This window comes from Heptranchias perlo, chromosome 28 (assembly GCF_035084215.1).
Source record: "Heptranchias perlo isolate sHepPer1 chromosome 28, sHepPer1.hap1, whole genome shotgun sequence".
In the NCBI taxonomy this organism is placed as follows: Eukaryota; Metazoa; Chordata; class Chondrichthyes; order Hexanchiformes; family Hexanchidae; genus Heptranchias; species Heptranchias perlo.
In genome coordinates, this window is record NC_090352.1 from 30,360,921 (window position 1) to 30,380,282 (window position 19,362).

At 44.2% G+C, this 19,362-nt stretch overlaps 1 protein-coding gene across 6 annotated transcripts in view; it reads right to left on the minus strand.

The window, feature by feature from the left end:
* Positions 1–4,184: 4,184 nt before the first annotated feature.
* LOC137345002 (rap1 GTPase-activating protein 2-like) overlaps positions 4,185–19,362 on the minus strand; it is a 244,852-nt gene continuing 229,674 nt past the window's right edge. For 4 of the 6 annotated variants that reach the window (XM_068008332.1, XM_068008335.1, XM_068008334.1 and 1 more), the window contains 6 exons: positions 17,907–18,020; positions 16,720–16,840; positions 15,286–15,391; positions 13,219–13,295; positions 11,297–11,347; positions 4,185–9,264 (listed from right to left, as the gene is read on the minus strand). In XM_068008332.1, the coding sequence (XP_067864433.1) occupies positions 11,336–11,347; positions 13,219–13,295; positions 15,286–15,391; positions 16,720–16,840; positions 17,907–18,020 (430 nt within the window). In that variant the 3' untranslated portion in view covers positions 4,185–9,264; positions 11,297–11,335. The remainder of the gene's footprint in view (positions 9,265–11,296; positions 11,348–13,218; positions 13,296–15,285; positions 15,392–16,719; positions 16,841–17,906; positions 18,021–19,362) is intronic. The other 2 variants (XM_068008331.1, XM_068008333.1) reach the window with 2 other exon arrangements.

Here is a 19,362-nt window from a genome sequence, read left to right on the forward strand (position 1 = left end):
CAGTAACCAAACCCATATCTTAATAGTTTTAAGATGGTTTTGCATATGTTATATTCCATCTATTAGCTGGAACAGGCATGGCGGGCTGAATTGCCTCCTTCAGTGCTGTATGATTCTATTCTGTGTAACACAGTGTGATGATTACAGCGTGACACGTTCTCAAAACTTACAAACATCCATAGATTTTTAGATTTTAGTTTTAGCCTTTTCTCTATTTTATTGCATGACTATGATCAAAGGGAAGTGGATAAGTGATTGAAAATGAAGGATATCGAAGGATACGGGGAAAGGATGGAGAAATCAGAATGGAGTAGCCAGCTGTCATTGAAGAGCTAGCGACTGGCACAGGTCTCATGGCCTGACTGGCCTCCTTCCGTGCTGGAAGTTTCAATGATTCATCAAGGAAAAAAAAAACGATTATGGGCAATCTGACATAAAAACAGAAAATGCTGAAAATACGCAGCATGTCCATCAGCATCGGAAAAGCAAAAACAGATTAACATTTCTAATAGTCGTTCTTCTTCAGACCAGCTCTGACAAAGGGTCGTAGAATCATACAGAGTAGAAAGAGGCCATTCAGCCCATCGTGCCTGTGCCGGCTCTTTCAAAGAGCAGTCCAATCAGCCCCACACCCCTGCTCTTTCCCCCTAGACCTGTAAATGTTTTCCTTTCCAAGTATTTATCCAATTCCCTTTTGAAAGTTACTATTGAATGTGCATCCACCACTCGTTCGGCCGGTGCATTCCAGATCGTAACAACTTGTTGTTAAAAAAAATTCTCCTCATCGCCCCTCTGGTTCTTTTGCCAATTATCTTAAATCTGTGTCTCTGGTTACTGCCAGTGGAAATAGTTTCTCCATCAAAACCCCTCATAATTTCGAACACCCCTATTAAATCTCCTCTGCTCTAAGTAGAACAATCCCAGCTTCTCTAGATACTACCCAAAAACATTAATGCATCTTTCCTCTTTTCAGATCCTTATCGATCTGCTGTGTAATTCCGAGTACTGTATGGTATGAAATACTAAACTGCCATGCCTATTTATTTTATAACATATTTGTGTAAGCAGCAGGTAAAGGTCAAGACTTTAAAGCTGCATGGAATGAAGAAGTTATTTGCTTCAATAAACCCACTCCCTCCAGCAGACAATGTAAAATGTGTTCTGAAGGAAGCGCAGGTAAAATCTCCATGGGAAAATCTGAAAATTCCCCTCCCCCCTGCCTCGCTCTGCTTTTTCAGGCAATTCAGTTCTAATGCTATGCATTATGGCTTATTGCATTTTCATGGAAGGTTTGTAGGGAATCATGCACTTAAAGATGCTGATAGGAAAAGTAATTGCAAAACTTTGTAAAGGATTTCAGGCTCTATTTCTTAAGTGTTAGGTTGGCTCAGAAGGCGGAACTTTCTTCTGAATGGGAACGTCAAGGGTTCAAGCACCGCCCCTCCCTTCCAGGAGTGAGCACACAGTCTAGGTTGGTACTTCGGTGCATTAGTTGAACGAGTGCTACATCATGAACAATGCTGGGGTACATTTCCGTCGTCACGTCCTGGGCGGTAATCTGGCGGAGGGGATCGCCCCGCCCCCTTGTAGTGCCCACCCGGTTTTCAGTTCATTGCTACAACAGGCGTGCGCTGTGTTCCTCCGGTAAAGATGGACATTTATCCTGCTGTCTTTGGGATAAGACATTAAACTGGGATCCGGTTTACCTGTTCAGATGGATGTGAAAGGGCGCTTTACAAAGAGTGAGCAGTTCTCCCGGTGTCCTGGTACGTTCCTCTCGGCACCAGCACCATCACAAAACAGGTGTCGTCTCATTTCCCGTTTGTGGGATCTTGCTGTGTTGCATCTGTCTCCACCACTGGCTACACTTCAAGACCAACTCAATGGGATGCTAAGTCCTGAGGATGTGATCAGTTATTATGTAAATGCAAATTCATTATCATGTTTAGGCCCCTATCTTATGTATGTATATGTTTTTATTTCAGATTTGCAGCATTTTACATATATAGCAAATAAAATGATCCTGTACTTATTAAAAAAGAATATTTCTGAGTTACCACATGTCAAATTATAACTATATTCTATATGTTTTTAATACTGCACTGGTTATGTTGATAACATTCACTGTTGAGCATTTAGTGAAATGTGGGTAACAATCCTCTGCTGCATTATTTCTCATTCCATTTTATTTTCTGCTGTGTGCACGTGACTGTGATACCTTTTGCTGTTGAATAGTCGACTGATCAAAGCAAGAATAATCGCTTCTTGGGCAAGGTAGTGGCAGGCAGCTGACACTGGTAGAACCAAATATAGCAATAGAGGAGAGAACCAAAAATAAAACTGAGTTAACAGGCAGTCTATGTAACATTTGAGAGCTCGTTATCATGCATTAGGTTACACTGCCTCGTTAAATGGAGCTGGCTGGACAGGGTCCCCAAGCTGTTTGTAGGAAGGTAAAAGTCAAGGAAGAGAAAAGGCCATTCGACTCACCGAGCTTGTCTGGTATCCTAACTCATCCAACTGTGAAGACTCTCTACTCTATTGCCTGTCTGGCAGATTATTCCACACATTTATCATCCGTTGTATGAAGAAGTCCCGGCTGACATCTGATCGTAATTGACTTTTCACTGGCTTGCGACCTCTGATCCCATTATCTTCTTTTAGTTTAAAAGCCATTCAGGATTTATCTCATCTACGTCAAGGTTCTCAACGTGGGCTCCCAAGAACTTTGGAGGCCCAGGAGTCAACCCAGAAACTTAACGAGGTCATCAGATTCCTTAATTGGTTGACTTACATTAAACCAAGGCCTCATCTGCCCTCTCAGGTGGACGTAAAAGATCCTCTGGCACGATTCGAAGAGCAGGAGAGTTCTTCCAGTATCCTGGCCGATATTTATTTCTCAACCAACATCACTAAAGCAGATTATCTAGTTATTATCTCATTGCTGTGTGCAAATTGGTTGCTGCATTTCTCTACATTCCAGCAGTGACTACACTTCAAAAGTACTTAATTGGCTGTGAAGCGCTTTGGGACGTTGCAAGGTTGTGAAAGGCGCTATATAAATGCAAGTTCTTAATTTCTTTACCAGCACATTATTTTTGTTCCTGTATTCTAAGAAAAAAACATTGGGGTAATTTTTACTTTTTAAAAAAAAATCGCTGAGCAAAAAAACGTGTGCTCGCGAGTCAGCATCACGTTTCACATTTTGCCCAATCTTCATTTCCAGTGTGGAAGGTGAAGTTTAAAGCGTGCCCACTGATTTGGGATGTCTTGTTGAAGTTGTACAAGACATTAGTGAGGCCACACTTGGAATACTGTGTACAGTTCTGGTCACCCTATTAGAGAAAGGATATTATTAAACTAGAAAGAGTGCAGAAAAGATTTACTAGGTTGCTACCGGGACTTGATGGTTTGACTTATAGGGAGAGGTTGGATGGACTGAGACTTTTTTCCCCTGGAGAGTAGGAGGTTTAGGGGTGATCTTATAGCAGTCTATAAAATAATGAGGAGCATAGATAAGGTAGATAGTCAAAATCTTTTCCCAAAGGTAGGGGAGTCTATAACGAGGGCATAGATTTAAGGTGAGAGGGGAGAGATACAAAAGGGTCCAGAGGGGCAATTTTTTCACTCAAAGGGTGGTGAGTGTCTGGAACAAGCTGCCAGAGGCAGTAGTAGAGGCGGGTACAATTTTGTCTTTTAAAAAGCATTTGGACAGTTACAGGGGTAAGATGGGTATAGAGGGATATGGGCCAAGTGCAGGCAATTGGGACTAGCGTAGTGGTATAAACTGGGCGACATGGACATGTTGGGCCGAAGGGCCTGTTTCCATGTTGTAAACTTCTATGGTTCTATGATTTGCTCTCACATGTTTTCTGCCCAGCGATAAAAATGACCCTCTTTATCTGCAGTGGTAGCTACCCAAAGGGGAACGATGCTAACACAGTCTCTCAGCAGTCAGGACTTGTTGGCTCCGGAGTGTGTTGATATCTACAGGGTGGTCCTCACACAGGCAAGTTTGAAGGTCACTGACCTAAGCCGTTGAATATTCTAGATACACTTCAGCGAGCTCCCTCCTCAGCCATATTCCTTCTGGCCTGTATAAATTGTGCTTGGTTAACCTTCCCTTACAACACAGTACCCTGTTAACGAGCCCATCGCTAAAAGTAGACAATTTATGACTCAAATCATTTTGACACAAAATACATTTATTATTGTGTAGCGTTACACAAAACACACTAACAGGAAACAAAATATACAAACAAGGTATTTGAGATCTTCCAGTTTTTACATCACAACAAAAGAAATTTGCCGAAGTAGCAATAAATTAATTGTACAATATTTACATCTATGGATAGATCAGCCAGCTTCGTAAAGCTCTGCCGCGTCTCAATAACACTTCCCCTGCGTCGTGTTTCTGCACAGCAATCGTTCAGCCACATTCACCTCGTAAAGGCCTCAACCGAAGACCCCATTTCCAGGTCCATTGACTCAGATTTCAAGTCTTCCGCATTCTGTGCTTGATCACTGTTACACATTGGCAGGATTATACCCCAAAAACCTCCTGCGTTTTGAAGTTGGGTTTGTTTATGTATATGTGTGTGTATGAGAAAGAGAGAGAGAGACACACACACACAGAAAAAAACACCTTACAATGGACTTGGAGTTAGTGGGTGCCAAATGATGCCACTGACTTCAGGGGTTTACCACAACATGAGCAACAAGAATCACATTTATATCGCATCACACCTTTAACAAAGTAAACATCCCAAGATGTTTCACAAAGCAAAAAGCATAACGCCAAACGGTAGTCGAAGAGCTAGGAGAAATGGCCGAAAACATAGGTGTTGAAAGGCAGACACTGAAGGGGCAAGGGAGAAAGTTTCAGAGAGTAGATCTGAGACAGCTGAAGGCTCTGGCACGATGGTGGAGTGGAGGGATTCACAGGACACCAGAGTCTGACACCAGCAGACATGCTGGCACGTGATGTCTGCGCACTCAAATCTCACCCAGAGAGCGTTGTCTGCCGAGGTCGTCTCACTTTGACCCGCTACCTCGCCCAGTTTGTGAGGAGGGAGGACAAAAGGGCCGGCCGAGCCCTCCCCGACCGCCAGTGATAATACCACTCTGCGCGAGAGAGAGCCTCTATGATTTTCACCGCTCTACAGTACAACACGAATGAGTCACCTGACCAAGAAGAAACATGGCCGTCACACCTGGTGAACCTCAGTGTCTATCTGTGTGCAGTCTCAAACGCCTGACCACAGGGAAAGTACCCAAAGGGGCATTAACTGCTAGCCCACCAGGTGGTCTTCTCTATCCTTTGAACATTTTAAAGAAACAGAATTTTGTGTCCATTTGTCCAATTAAACTGAAGTTTAAAACTCTCTAATCAAAAAGGGAACTCCAACACATACTCTTAATTTATTTCAGACTCTTAATACTTGCCAGTTCAAATAAATACTTTCTACAAACTTGCCAGCAAATCAGCCATTTTGATTAATTGTTACCCTCAACAGTGAAATTCAAACCGAGAAAAAAGGTGGCAGAACTGACACATGATGAACAAAGAAACCTAGTTTTAGATTTTTATGTCAACAGTTGCAATAATAAAAAGGCTAAGTGTTGCTTGTTTATTTTGTAGGTAAGTTTTTTTGGTTTCTACTCTGTTTCCTTGCCAACATACAGATAGGCTTCTGCCCATGTCATAAGGTTACTGGCTGATGATAGGCATTCAAGTGCAGCCTGAGGTGAATCTCCCTTAGATTTTCCTGCAGAAAGTGAGGGAGCGAGAGCGGAACGGGGAGGGATACCTGGACCCTATTTGTCACCTCCCTGGTACGGCAGCTAAGATGAGAAGTTTTCCATGATGTGAGAAATCAGGAGCACAAAATTGAGTTCAGTCACACAAGGGAAGGGCGGCTTTCTAAGTGATTAAATAATGAACAAATTCCTGCAAGACCAAATTTCACCTTTGATAGTGACCTTACAGAGCACATAGAAGAATGCAGAAGACTTGTTTTTTTTTGGGCCCAAACACAATACTGTACAGGATGACTTTCATTAAACCAGTTAATAGACGAGTCTTTGGGGGTGGAGTCATGTTGGCTCCTTAATCTGTTGCCTGATCCATAGTTAGTTCATTGAAAGGCACCATATATTAGGTTAACATGGCAAAACTATCGAGTGATGGACACTATTTCAGGTCTGGAAAAGGCCAAAGTTAAATGATACAAAGCATGCATTGAAATGTTTGGAAAACTGTATTTTACATACAAGATATTTTCAGATTTTGTTTTCCTTTTCTTTTCCCGTAGTGAGAGGGCTATTTAATGATGTGGACTTATTTTTTGTGAGAAACTGGAAAATGACCGGACAGGCTCATGTCACTTGTGACAGATTTGTGAGGGGGGAAATAAGACAAGTATAGAATTAAAATGAGTGGAAAACAAAGAGTTGCGGACGAAGGCGACAGATAATAAAAGTCCAAATGAATGGGAGAGGTAGGGAGGAGAGAGTAAGTCAAAATTTATTGGAGAGAAAGGAGCCAACATGAAGAGAGATTGAGGGAGGAGACAGCACAAGAGAATGCCAACTTAATGGGAGAGTGAGTGAGAGGACAGAAGAAAGAGAAACAGTCAAGACTTAGGAGAGTGACCAAGAATTAGTGAGAGGGAGAGAGAAAAAGAATGAGGGGGAATGAAGAAAAGAATAACGAGGAGAAAGAGAAACACTGTGTTACAGGAAGGTGATGGGGGTGTGAGAGAGAAAATTTTTATTCCTTCTGTCTAAACTACTTCAAATTCGGATCCGAGAGATTAAACACCTTGTGCTAACCGATCAGTAAGGGTTAACCATGGCAGGACACCAAGGCAGCTCATTCGTGCTTTGAACATTGGGCTCTCCATGTCTTCAGAACTTGGTGCAAATTTTGACGTAATGTTTTTATATTGTCTGAATTAGCTGAGTGATACTGCCTACAGGCAAGTAGGCCAAAGTTGTGAATTAAGCCACTTTAAATTAGCCAAGTGAGAACCTCCACATTTGCCCACAAACGTTGGCCCTTCACTGCTCCAAATACAAGCATTTAAACTGTTTTGTGCTGAAGCCCCGTTCATGACAATTATTGTTGAACTCTCATCTACTGGTTTCTGACAGTCACCACTGAGCTGATTTTGGGCCCCAAACATGGTCCAATGAGCTTTTTTTTTAAAAAAAGGACAAAATCTTCATGAAAAAGTGTTTGACAATCCCCCCTCCTTCCCCCGCCCCCCCCTCCCCATTACTTAAAAGTTCAACACCTAGATGCAAACTGCACCAAAATGCGTCGGCATATCTCTTTGTCGGCATTTTTATGAAAATGATACAACACGGAGACAAACACGGGCTCCGACTCCCCCGACAAACCGGAGAGTTTACCAAACACCTTTTCATAAAAAGAGCATCAATACAAGGCCAAACTTTTACCATCTTTACAAAAAATACAAATTTTGTTTTTTTTTGCTAATTTCTAATGCTGATTATTGTAAAGTAGGATCAGAAAAACAAACAGGACCATGGATCCCCCATCAGCTCTTCCAGGGCTAGAGTAGCATGTCTGCACCAAACTGTGGCACGGCTGTAATTTGTTTTTGAAAGTGTGTTTTAAGCAGGCTTTGAATTAAGAATTGTTGTTTCTGTACATCGCTCTCCATTTTTGTAACGTTCATCTTCAGGAAGGGACACAGGAGTTGTTTTGAAAACCTTCTCGAAAAGATACAAAGGGCGCAATATGAAAGATTGATCAAGTGGGGTAGCAGATGGTGCCGGGGAGCGCTGGTACACCCTGGAGCTGGGGGCGGGGAGGGGAGGGCTGGCACATGCTGGAGCCGGGGGCAGGGGGGCTGGTACACGCTGGAGTCGGTGGGGGCTGCTGGTACGCGCTGGAACCGGGGATGGGGAGCTGGTACACGCTGGGGTGGGGAGGGGGACACTGGAGCTGGGGGTGCTGGTACACGGTGCACAGAGATGGGATGGATGGAGGCTGAGGTCGTATTCACCTCAGTTCCTAATCCTAGCACAGGGAGGAACAATTGGAGGAGAGGATACCTCCCAGTGCTCATCTATAGGTGGCACTGGTGGCAGCCTGGGAACAGGCCGTGTGCCAGGCCCCTGAGGTTCAAAGGTCGCAGGCCGGTTGGACAAAGAAAAGGAGATAAAATGACAGAAAATTGGATAAGAAAAACTGATAAAACCTTTCGACACTCAAAAGGTATTTCATTCACATCGTTCTGTGAATAAACTAAAATTAATTGTAGTCTTGTTGAACATTTTGGTTTAGTGCAGACATTTTACTGTGATCCCCAAAGGATTAATTCACCCAAGACTAAAAAGGCAGATTTTTTTTTGCACATCTATCACGTTTAAATGTAATATCAGATATACAGACGACAAACCTAGCAGGACACAATGAACATTTTTGTTAATTGGCAGTGTAAACATGGCAGATAACAGATTACAACACGAAGTTTAGGCTCTGGTACAAGTACTGTGCAAAGCAACATCGGCAGGGGCTCAGGTATGCTGCATCACCACTTCAGGAGAATTAGACAAGGGGAGATGGACAACCTTAAGGTGTTTGAACACTGACAGCCCTGTTGATTTCTGACTTTGCTGCCCTGTATCCTTGGGTGGGAGGGGAGGCAGTTAATTCACCTCAGATTTTTCTCAGTGCGCTCAGAAATCATTGGCAGCTCTGGTTTCACAGATGTTCCTCCAACATCTGTCCCAGGTACTTCCCTTCACAAGTTGTGAGGGGCTGGCACATGGAAACCACATTAGGGCCTCCAACAAAATCTGCCCCAGGGCACTGTACAAATGCCTAAAGAAACCTTAATGTCAGAAGAGATAGCAGCAGGCAAGGAAGCCAAGGGTCTTTCAGGTTACCCATACCACATTCAATGTTGCCTTATACTTACATTAGACTGCTGACGTACTTAAATTGTTAAAGTCACACGTCTCCGGGGGCCCTGAATAAGTTTGCTCTGAAGGTGGAGCGTGCTACCTGAACCCCTGTAACAGCAGATAGGACGTCCTGGTGATCTCCTTCCTCCCTGGACAGAGGAAGGTGCGATTTAGATGCAGAAAGGACGGGATACAGCTCAAGTAGCGAAGGGCATGACTGAACCAGCTGTAGCTACATTTGCGATGAATGCAAGTTCCCACTAGTTGTTGGAGGAATGAAGGGCGCCTTTACTGGTAGCTGGATGATCCCTGAAATGGTGTTTACTGAAAAATAATACATTTTTAATGAATTACTTCCTTTATGATGAGTATAGAAGACAGATTTGAAGATTAATAAAAAATACATTTTTCAAAATACATTTTTTAAGTAGTTTAGAAACTAGGGCCTAGAAGTTAGCCTGTGCAATATTAACAAACCTTAATGCTTTGACTGCTATTTTAATAGCGACCTAGATCCATTCACTTTAAATTGCTTAAAGTCCCTATTATAACAGCATACAGAGGAATTAGATACTAGTGCGCAAATTTGTACTATTACATAACACTGTGATTTCCAGGCCCAAATATGTTCTGGATACTGGTTGCTGGTAAACACCAGTCGATGAAACTAACAGGTTAGCAAGAGAAATGCCGTCTTATTCTTAAAAGATTCCCTCCCCTCAATCTTCAAGGGATATGGGGATAGGGCAGGAAAGTGGAGTTGAAGTAAATGATCAGTCATGATCTGATTGAATGGCGGAGCAGGCTCGAGGAGCCATATGGCCTACTTCTGCTCCTATTTCTTATGTTCTCCCCATCTCTCCTGAAGGCACTGGGAGTGCAGCTGCACTGGTGTCAGGCACACTCAGATACCCTCTCCAAGTGGCCTTTCCTGCACCTGATTGCCAGACAGTGTCAACAGACTATTCGACCATCAGGATTCCAGTCCAATCTGCTCCTGTCCTCAATCCATGGATTTCTGCGGGAGTCAATAGACACCAGACTGATTTCCCACCTCTCCCTCTCATCCCTCCCCCTCCCACCTCCAGCCCCGCCAAACAGCCCACGGGCTCTGGGGCCAACTATGGTGATCCTATTGTAACCACGGCAGAGACCAGCTAACTCAGCACAGTCCAGCGGTTGATTTGGAACCTCCCAGTCTGTATTGTTCAGCTGCACAATTGGTAGCGGATTTAGCAACTGGGTCATTGGGGCAGCTTATTCTCTCCTTTTCATAGGTGAAATTGATGCTTGTTGAGGTAAGGGGTGCCAAGGCAAGAGATAATGTAAGGGATACTAAGCCAAGGAGTGCCAGGGCAAGAGAGTTAAGAAGAGGGGCACCAAGGACAGAGAAAATGTAAGGGACACCATGGTAAGACATGCTGAGGTATGGGATACTGAGGCAAAGGACATAAATGTTGGGAACTAAATTTCTTTCTGCACTTTTTGCTTCCAATGTAGTATCAAGCACTCTCAGATCAGGTATCAGATGGTTAGATGCAGAGTAAAGCTCCATCCAGGCTGCCCCAACCAATGACCTTAAACTTAGCCTTGGAAGAGTACATCTTAACTACCCCATTGCGACGTTTCTATTCCCTGCATCATTATGGACTTCCAAAGTAAATTTGCCAATTTAGTGTTGAATTATCTTTTTGCTGTGGACATATTGCTAACCGTCCTGACTCTAAGGGAGGATCGTAGTAAGGGTTTCCACTATCACCATATGGTAATTTAAGTCGCTGAGTTTAGCGCCAAGTGTGGTACTACCTAGATTTCAGATATCAACGTTCTCTCTTCTCCCCCATTAAAACAGTAACAGTAACTACTAAACGGGAAAATTAGGTGACAGTCTGATTCGTGTTAGGAACATAAGAACAGGAGTAGGCCATTCAGCCCCTGGAGCCTGTTCCGCCATTCAATTAGATCAAATGGATGACCTCACAGTTCCCCACTTTAAACTCCATCTGCCACAGTTTTGCCCACACACTTAATCGATCAGCTTTCTGCTCCCATCGACACTACTTACTGTGAGACACCTAACTTAGTGTCATCAGCAAACTTGGATATACGGCTCTCTATTCCTTTGTCTAAGTCATTTATAAATATAGTGAAAAGTTGAGGCCCCAGTACAGATCCCTGGGGGACAGCACTGGTCACATCTTGCCAATTTGAGCACATACCCATTATCCCCACTCTCGGTCCCCTACCTCCTAACCAATTCCCTATCCATGTCAATAGGAATATGTTGATTGTGACCATTGTTTAAAAAAAAAACACACATGCAAGGAATGGAGATTAAACAAATAAAAGGACTGACCTTACAAGTGCATGTTTCCAGGCGGGGTACTGACTCCTGCTAGTGACCCTGCTTAAAAGATAAGAACAAAATCAACTTGACCTGCTGATTAGGTTTTTAAGGCTTACTAGCAATACAGTAGTGACCCAGCTTTGAGTTCAACAACTTTACATCATAACCACTGCTCCCATTTCCTCAGGCAGCAGGTGCTGGTAATGGTTCTGCTGTAACCATTTACACATTCTCTGGACCCATCTTTTCTTTCTTTACTTCTCCCATTCCCACCTCCTTTTGCCTCGCACCCCCTTTTATCATTTAATCACTCCTGCTCTCCATCCTATCGCAGACTTTGTTCTTTCCTCTCGCTAACCCCTTTTTTTCACCGGCTCTGCACTTGCTTAAAAACTGTTAAATCTCTCACTTCTTCCAGTTCTGATGAAAGGTCATCGACCCAAAACATTAACCCTCTTTCTCTCTCCACAGATGCTGCCTGGCCTGCTGAGTATTGCCAGCACTTTCGGTTTTTATTTAATTCCTGGCATTGCTGGTTAAAACTAAAGGGCAGTGCAACTGTCACAGTGTTCTCTTCCTCCTTCCTTTACCTCAGTCATTGATCTCCACACTACAAATAGGTGCACAGGCCATGCAGTCAACCCTAAATCCCAAGGATCATTGGAAGTCAGCCACCATGTTCCCTCATATGCCTAAACCTGAGGGATCGAGAACAAATACATTATTTCACCCCTTAATTCTGCATAATTCCAGAGACTTGAGCAGTACTGAGGGGAGTGCTGCACTGCTGGAGGTGCCGTCTTTTGGATGAGACATTAAACAGAGGCCTGTCTGTCCTTTCAGATGGACGTAAAAGATCTCATGGCACTACTTGAAGTAGTGCAGGGAAGTTCTCCCCGGTGTCCTGACCAATATTTATCCCTCAACCAATATCATTAAAAACAGATTATCTGGTCATTATCCCATTGCTGTTTGTGGGAGCTTGCTGTGTGCAAACTGGCTGCCGCGTTTTCTACATTACAACAGTGACTACACTTCAAAAAGTACTTCATTGGCTGTAAAGCACATTGAGGACGTGAAAGGTGGTATATAAATGCAAGTCTTTCTTTGCATACTGCCAGTAAAAACACAACCATGCACAAAGAACATTTAATATGCCAACACATTCCTCCTGTAAGCACTGTGTAATCGTAATGTCTAAGGGCTTCGTAAAATATATATGTGTGTGCGAAATGGGAACTCTTGGAAATATATCATATAAAAAAAGTGGCCGTCTAATAGCAAAGGGAGGAGGAACGGCACAGACTCTCTGATTCTGGAGAAGCCTGGAACACTTCAGAAGCTACGGACATTACCCACCCCTTTAAATTGGCTGTTAGCTTTGTGCTAGGATTTGTGACAGCACTAGATATCTGCATCACTGACGGGTTTCCAGCCAGCAACCTTGTTGACACAGGCACCCAGTCCTGTTTTTAGTAATGTAACTTTGAATCTGAACCCAACTTACAACAGCTTTCCACTGTGGGAGAAATGACAAAAACAAGTTGGGGGAATGCAACCGTAGGAGTTTACAGCACAGAACAAGGCCATTCGGCCCACCAACTCTTTGCTAGAGCAATCCAATGCTATTCCCATTGTCCCTACTCTCCCCATGACCTTGTATCTTCCTCCACTTCAAATGTTTCTCTCTCCTTTTTCCTCCAAAGATGCAATGGTCTCTGCCTCTATCCATGCTCCAACAACTCTCATCACTCGCCCTACTCTTCTCGCAAAAATGTAAAGATTAAATCATTGAGAGAAGGGAGAGGATATTGTTGCTGCACTATTGTGATCCTGTCACAGAATTTCATGAGAAAATCTTACTGCACTTTAACCGAGGAATTACTAAAGGGTAATGAATCACTCTGCAGCAGGGGCAACACCGTACTTACTGGGTTTGAGCTGTGATGAAGTTTTTCAAATCTGAATTTCAAAGTATTTCTTGGAGAGGTTTTACACTTCGTTGTGTCTATGAAGGAAAGGAAAGGAAACGAGGTTCAAAAATTATTCCTACACAATCCAGTGCTGAGTGATGGAGAAGCCACTCGTGACTTTAGCTGGTGGAACTATGGATACCTCAGCTTTCTTTTTCAATTGGGAAACACAGGTGAAGAGACCAAGGCAGGACACACCCTCAAGGTTGGAAAGAAGAGAGAAGCTGAGATAAATCAAGATGTAGCAGTTAGCTCACTCGTCAACGATGTACCCGAGTGCACCTTATCATATTGAAACATCTCCAGATGCTTCACACAATCAATTGCTTTGCAGAAGTGCAATGACTGTTATTATGTAGGCGAACTATAGAAGGTTGAGTTACACCACTTCCCCATATTCAGGCTGCACTTAAAGGTTCAGAGCCCCTCCTCCAAAGCTGCCCATTGCCCCTCTTTAAACTACAGACACTGGGTGGGAGGGGAGGCTGGGCTTAATCCACCGAATGGGTTTATTGACCAACTGCCTTTTTACACCACAACTTTGGGACAAGTAAATGAATGAGGGTTAATAGACAAGTTGGGCCGAATGGCCTGTTTCTGTGCTGTACACTCTATGCGACTCTACGTAAGTGTGCGACGGGTCACTGACTGCATTCCACGGCTCCACACACTTTACTCCAGAACACCGTGCCCTTACACCGCTCGATCGCAGCCTTGTGAGAATACATGAAGCAACCACTCAGACTGCCTGCTCCTCGTGTACACCGATTAACACCAGCTTTTCCTGTTGTATGGTTTTATTTATATAGCCCTTGGTTTAAATAAATCAACCAAAACCTCAGCAATCTGACGGTCAGGTGATGTTCAGTGATGTTCTTGCCCTGTGAAAATGTTTCTTTTACTCATTCTCGGGATGTGGGAGATGCTGGCAAGGCCGGCATTTTTTGCCCGTCCCCGGTTGCCCTGAGAAGGTGGAGCTGGATCTTCTGGGTTTGATACAACGGAGTAGTTTGCTAGGCCACTTCAGAGGACAGTTAAGAGTCAACCACGTTGGTGTGGGATTGGAGTCACATATAGGTCAGACCGGGGAAGGTCGGCAGGTTTCCTTCCCTGAAGGACATTAGTGAACCAGTTGGCGTTCACAATCCGACAGCTTCATGGTCACTTTTACTGAGACCAGCTTTTTATTTCCAGATTTTTTAAACTGAATTCAAATTCTCAAACTGCCATGGTGGGATTTGAACTCAGTTCTCTAGATTATTAGTCCGGGCCTTTGGATTACTAGTCCAGCAACACAACCATCACATTAAAATTGGTGAAAGCTCTCAATGTCGGTACACCCTGTCCCTGCAATAAGTTATTCTGACAGGCTGAGGCCAACATCCAGCTACAGTGCCGCCTACTTTGAATGAGAAATATCCAGCTGGTGATTTGACTGGCTCTTTTATAGTTTGCAATATCCAATATTAAAAATGTAATTCCATTTCCTTTTTTTTTTATGTAGCCTAACAATGGTCCATATGAAACGGGTATGCAATTGGGGCAGCCAATCTCATCTCAAATCTTAACTCACCTTAAACCCAAGCCCGTCCCACAGTTGAATTCTGCTCCCACTATCTGATGGGCCATCCCTCTCACCCCAAGCCTCCAAACTCTCCTTCCAACCTTTCTCTATTTTGTTGACACTGCCTGAGGTCATTGTTCTCCTGAACCTTTCCCCTCCCCCTGATCCTCCTAAGTCTTCTTGTTGAAGTCAGGAGTCATTGTACCTCCTCCTCTTCCTCTAACTCCTTCTTTCCCAACACCCCCAAACTGTGTGGGAACTCCTTACCTCCCCTCAGCCTTACCCCTCCAAGAATCTGCAACCTTAAAAGCCAAGCTAGGTGTCCGCTATTTATCCCATTTTCTCTTCTGTTTTTACCCTCCTCGATGGGGGTCCTGCACAATCGGTGTGGCAAATCGACTAGGTTTCTGCATGAAAGGGAAGCTAGACCGGTGAGATTGTATGAGACCAGAGGTGCAGACCTGTGGGGCTCTTGCATGAGCTCACTTGGCTCGAGCCGCTTTGGTTTTCATTACTGTAGACAAAAACATCTTGTCGGAAAGGAGATGCTGTGGATGGCTGGCTACCCTGTAAGGACAAAAAGAACTTTTACCAATTAAGCAACTGATATAAAAATGATCAATAATTTATACCCTAAGTTACAGTACATGTACACATTATTATTTTCTGGTCTCCCCTTCTGAAGGTGGCGACTTAGGTTTCACGGGTGACGACAGCTCCCTCCCCCCTCCCAGTACCTTCCTTAAGTGGCTAATCCTCATGATGTTGGGTGTTGGATGGTTATGTGACTGTATTTGGGGGGACCATCACAGCAGAGTTTGATCCTGCCCTCATACGTAAGTAAACAGTGTAGATGAAAACATAAAATTACAAAGCGATATCAATAGATTAGGTGAATGGGCAAAATTGTGGCAAATGGAATTCAATGCAGACAAATGTGAGGTCATCCACTTTGGATCAAAAAAGGATAGAACAGGGTACTTTCTAAACAGTAAAAAGTTAAAAACAGTGGATGTCCAAAGGGACTTAGGGGTTCAGGTGCATAGATCATTGAAGTGTCATGAACACGTGCAGAAAATAATCAAGAAGGCTAATGGAATGCTGATCGAAGTTTATAAGATATTAAGGGGACGGATAGGGTGGATAGAGAGAAACTATTTCCGCTGGTTGGGGATTCTAGGAGTAGGGGGCACAGTCTAAAAATTAGAGCCAGACCTTTCAGGAGCGAGATTAAAAAACATTTCTACACACAAAGGGTTGTAGAAGTTTGGAACTCTCTTCCGCAAATGGCAATTGATACCAGCTAAATTGCCAAATTTAAATCTGAGATAGATAGCTTTTTGGCAACCAAAGGTATTAAGGGATATGGGCCAAAGGCGGGTATATGGAGTTAGATCACAGATCAGCCATGATCTTATCAAATGGCGGAGCAGGCACGAGGGGCTGAATGGCCTACTCCTGTTCCTATGTTCCTATGTTCATACCTCCCCCCCGACCCCATGTGCATACTGTCCATTAGGGAATCACTGGATAGCGACCTGGAGCAGGAAACTCTGGCTAATTTTATATTTTGCCCACTCCTCTCTAGTCCAAAGATGCTGAAGGCAATTGTACTCATGTTGCCTTGTCGAAGATCAGCTAATTCAATGCAGTCCAGGGATTGAAGCTGTGATCTTCCTGGCCTGTATCACTGAGTAGCCTCATATTTAAAACCTTTTACTCCATGCTGTCAAGTAAAAGTACCTTGTAACCATCTGCAGCAGGGCCCAAACGATTCATGTGGCAATGTTGAAGTTTTCTTATACTGATACTCTGCCACAGATACATTAACCTCACCCACCTTACTGTTCACCTATGGCCCAGCTCTCTGCCCGATAGATCCTGCAAATACTCACTGTATTAGTCTCGTATTCCTCCATTGCTTCACTCTCGCCAGCCGTGCTGCTGAAGCTACTCGTACTTGACGACGAACGCGAGATGTTCCCCTTGCCATTCTCCTTGAGTTTAATGCAGGTCCTGGTGAAGAATGATGAGAAGCAGCATGAGAAGCCTGGAGATTGCAGGACTCGGGGGAGGGGGGATCGCGGGCCTTGGGTGGGGGAGTACCGGCAGCCTGGGAGGGACGATCGCGATGGCGCTGGCTGCCTCTCGGCAAACCAATCTTGCAATGGGGACCTCAACCAGGCGTTAGGCTGCTTATCTGCATATGTAAAGGGCCTAACGCCTGTTTCAGGTGTGGATAAAGGATGCCTCTGGTTTGTCCATACCAATATGGCGGGCCACGCACCTCCAACCCACCATTTTGGGGACTTAGGAAGCCGGGTAGCACCTGAATAACAGGTACTATGCGGCCTATGCTTCTGACCACTCCCAGATAATAAATTTGAAAGAGTACAAGTACCTGTATTCTGGTCTCAACAACCCTCCCTGACAACCTGTTGACCACAAACTTGCCTATCACAATCCAAAACCAGTGCCCTCTTGTCCTTCCTGCCTTGGCATATCTGAAAGTATTGCTGCAGGTTTATTTTCTTATCCCATTAAGTATCTTCTTGACCTCTATAAAGTCCCCTCTGAGTCATTTATTTTTGAGAGCTCATTAGAAGTGAGCGATACACACTGTTGGAAACATGCGCCTGAGACGATGCAACCATAGAGTCCATGGATCATCAGCATGTGCCACAACTGATTCACTATATGATGCTGGCCCTCGTGATGCATATGTTTCATTACACAGAGTTTGTGACTTCAATAAGTATGCAGGAGGGAAAAAAGGCCACTCCGCACATCTAGAGCTCCCTTTTGTTTAGGTCCATGCAAAATACTTTCACCTCATTCCTCGGTCAGAAGCCCGTGGACCCCATAAGCTATTGAATGATGTCCCTTATTGCTCCTCAGATCGAGTACAGAAAATGGTCAGTTCCCCAACTTGGCAGATACATTGCCTGACGGGAGACATCAAAAGAAATACAAGCTGCTACAGATGCAGTTTGAAATAAATGGTGTTCCTGCAAATGCTGAGGGAGGCATGCGCTCGTGTTTCTAGAAGAGGCCGGCTGGTGCTTAGTGCTGCTGAAGTTACCTGTCTTTGTTGGGGCCCATTTCAGGTGAGCTTGGGTTGGAGGACGTTTCCCATTTGATGTCCGGTGAGATCTGGCCGCTCTCAGGGGTCCTCGACAAACTGGACAAACTTTCACTGCCGCAGAAAAATTAAAGTGAACATGTCAGTTTCATCTTGAGAATGTGTTAGCTATTCTCTCCTTGAATTCATGCTTTAATGTTGTGTTAACACCACAGAGAAATTTCCAAGTTCTTCTGCAATAGCCTTGACTCCTGGTGCTGTGGAATCGTCCCTGTTTATACCCGAGGGGTGGGTCCAAACAAACAGTGCAGTTCACGGATGATTACCGTCAGCCAAACCAGAACAAGTCCAGTTTCTGCTTTGGGTGTGAGTCAACCTATAGAAGGATATGCTGACAGGGTGAGATGAAGTAGTGTGGGAGGAGGCTTGTGTGGAACATAAACACCAGCAAAGACCAGTTGGGCCGATCGACCTGTTTCCATGCTGTGTAATCTATGTAAATTCTATGTAATTCCATGTAAGCTCAAGGAAACAGTCTTGCACTGGCTGCAATATAATTGTAACCAGTGAGAACTGAATTTTTTAAACTATAAAAATGGAATTGAGGGATATTGAAGATCACCAACATCAAGGGACCCTTCGAGTGCAAAGCAGGACAGCCGTCAAAAAGGAGAAAAGTCCGAGTGTGGGGAGGATTTCATGGGCTGTCCTTCCTGGCTGGAGCTCAGCACTATGATTTTGCTGCCTCCTCTGATCTTTAAAATGAACCACGCCTCTTTAACAGAGTCGAATGCGTTATCCCGAGCACACCTTCAGCCTTCCATTAAACTCGTGCATCAACAACAACTTGCATTCATATAGCGCCTTTAACGTGGTAAAACGTCCCAAGCCGATTCACAGGAAATTTGACACCGAGCCACGTAAGGAGATATTAGGACAGGTGACCAAAAGCTTGGTCAAAGGGGCGGGTTTTAAGGAGCGTCTTAAAAGGAGATAGAGAGGCAGAGATGGAGAGGTTTAGGGAGGGAATTCCAGAGCTTGGGGCCTGGGCAGCTGAAGCTACAGCTGCCAACGGTGGGGCAATTAAAATCGGGGATGCGCAAGAGGCCAGAATTGGAGGAAAGCAGAGATCTCGGAGGGTTGTAGGGCTGCAGGAGGTTATAGAGATAGGGAGGGGCGAGGCCATGGGGGAATTTGAAAACAAGGATGAGAATTTTAAAATCGAGGCATTGCCGGACCTCAAAAGTCGGCCCAGTATCGCTGAAGCACTGCATTGATCTAAGCTCTGGTCCTGCTGTTCATCTCAATTCAACAGCCGGCTGCCTTAATCAGTCATTTTTATTCAGAATGATCAGGCATCTAGTTTAATTAAGGTAGATCTACAGCTTCGTTAAGCAGCCCATTTAGCTACAATCATCATCTGTTAAAAAAAAATGGCAGGTCACTAATATAAATC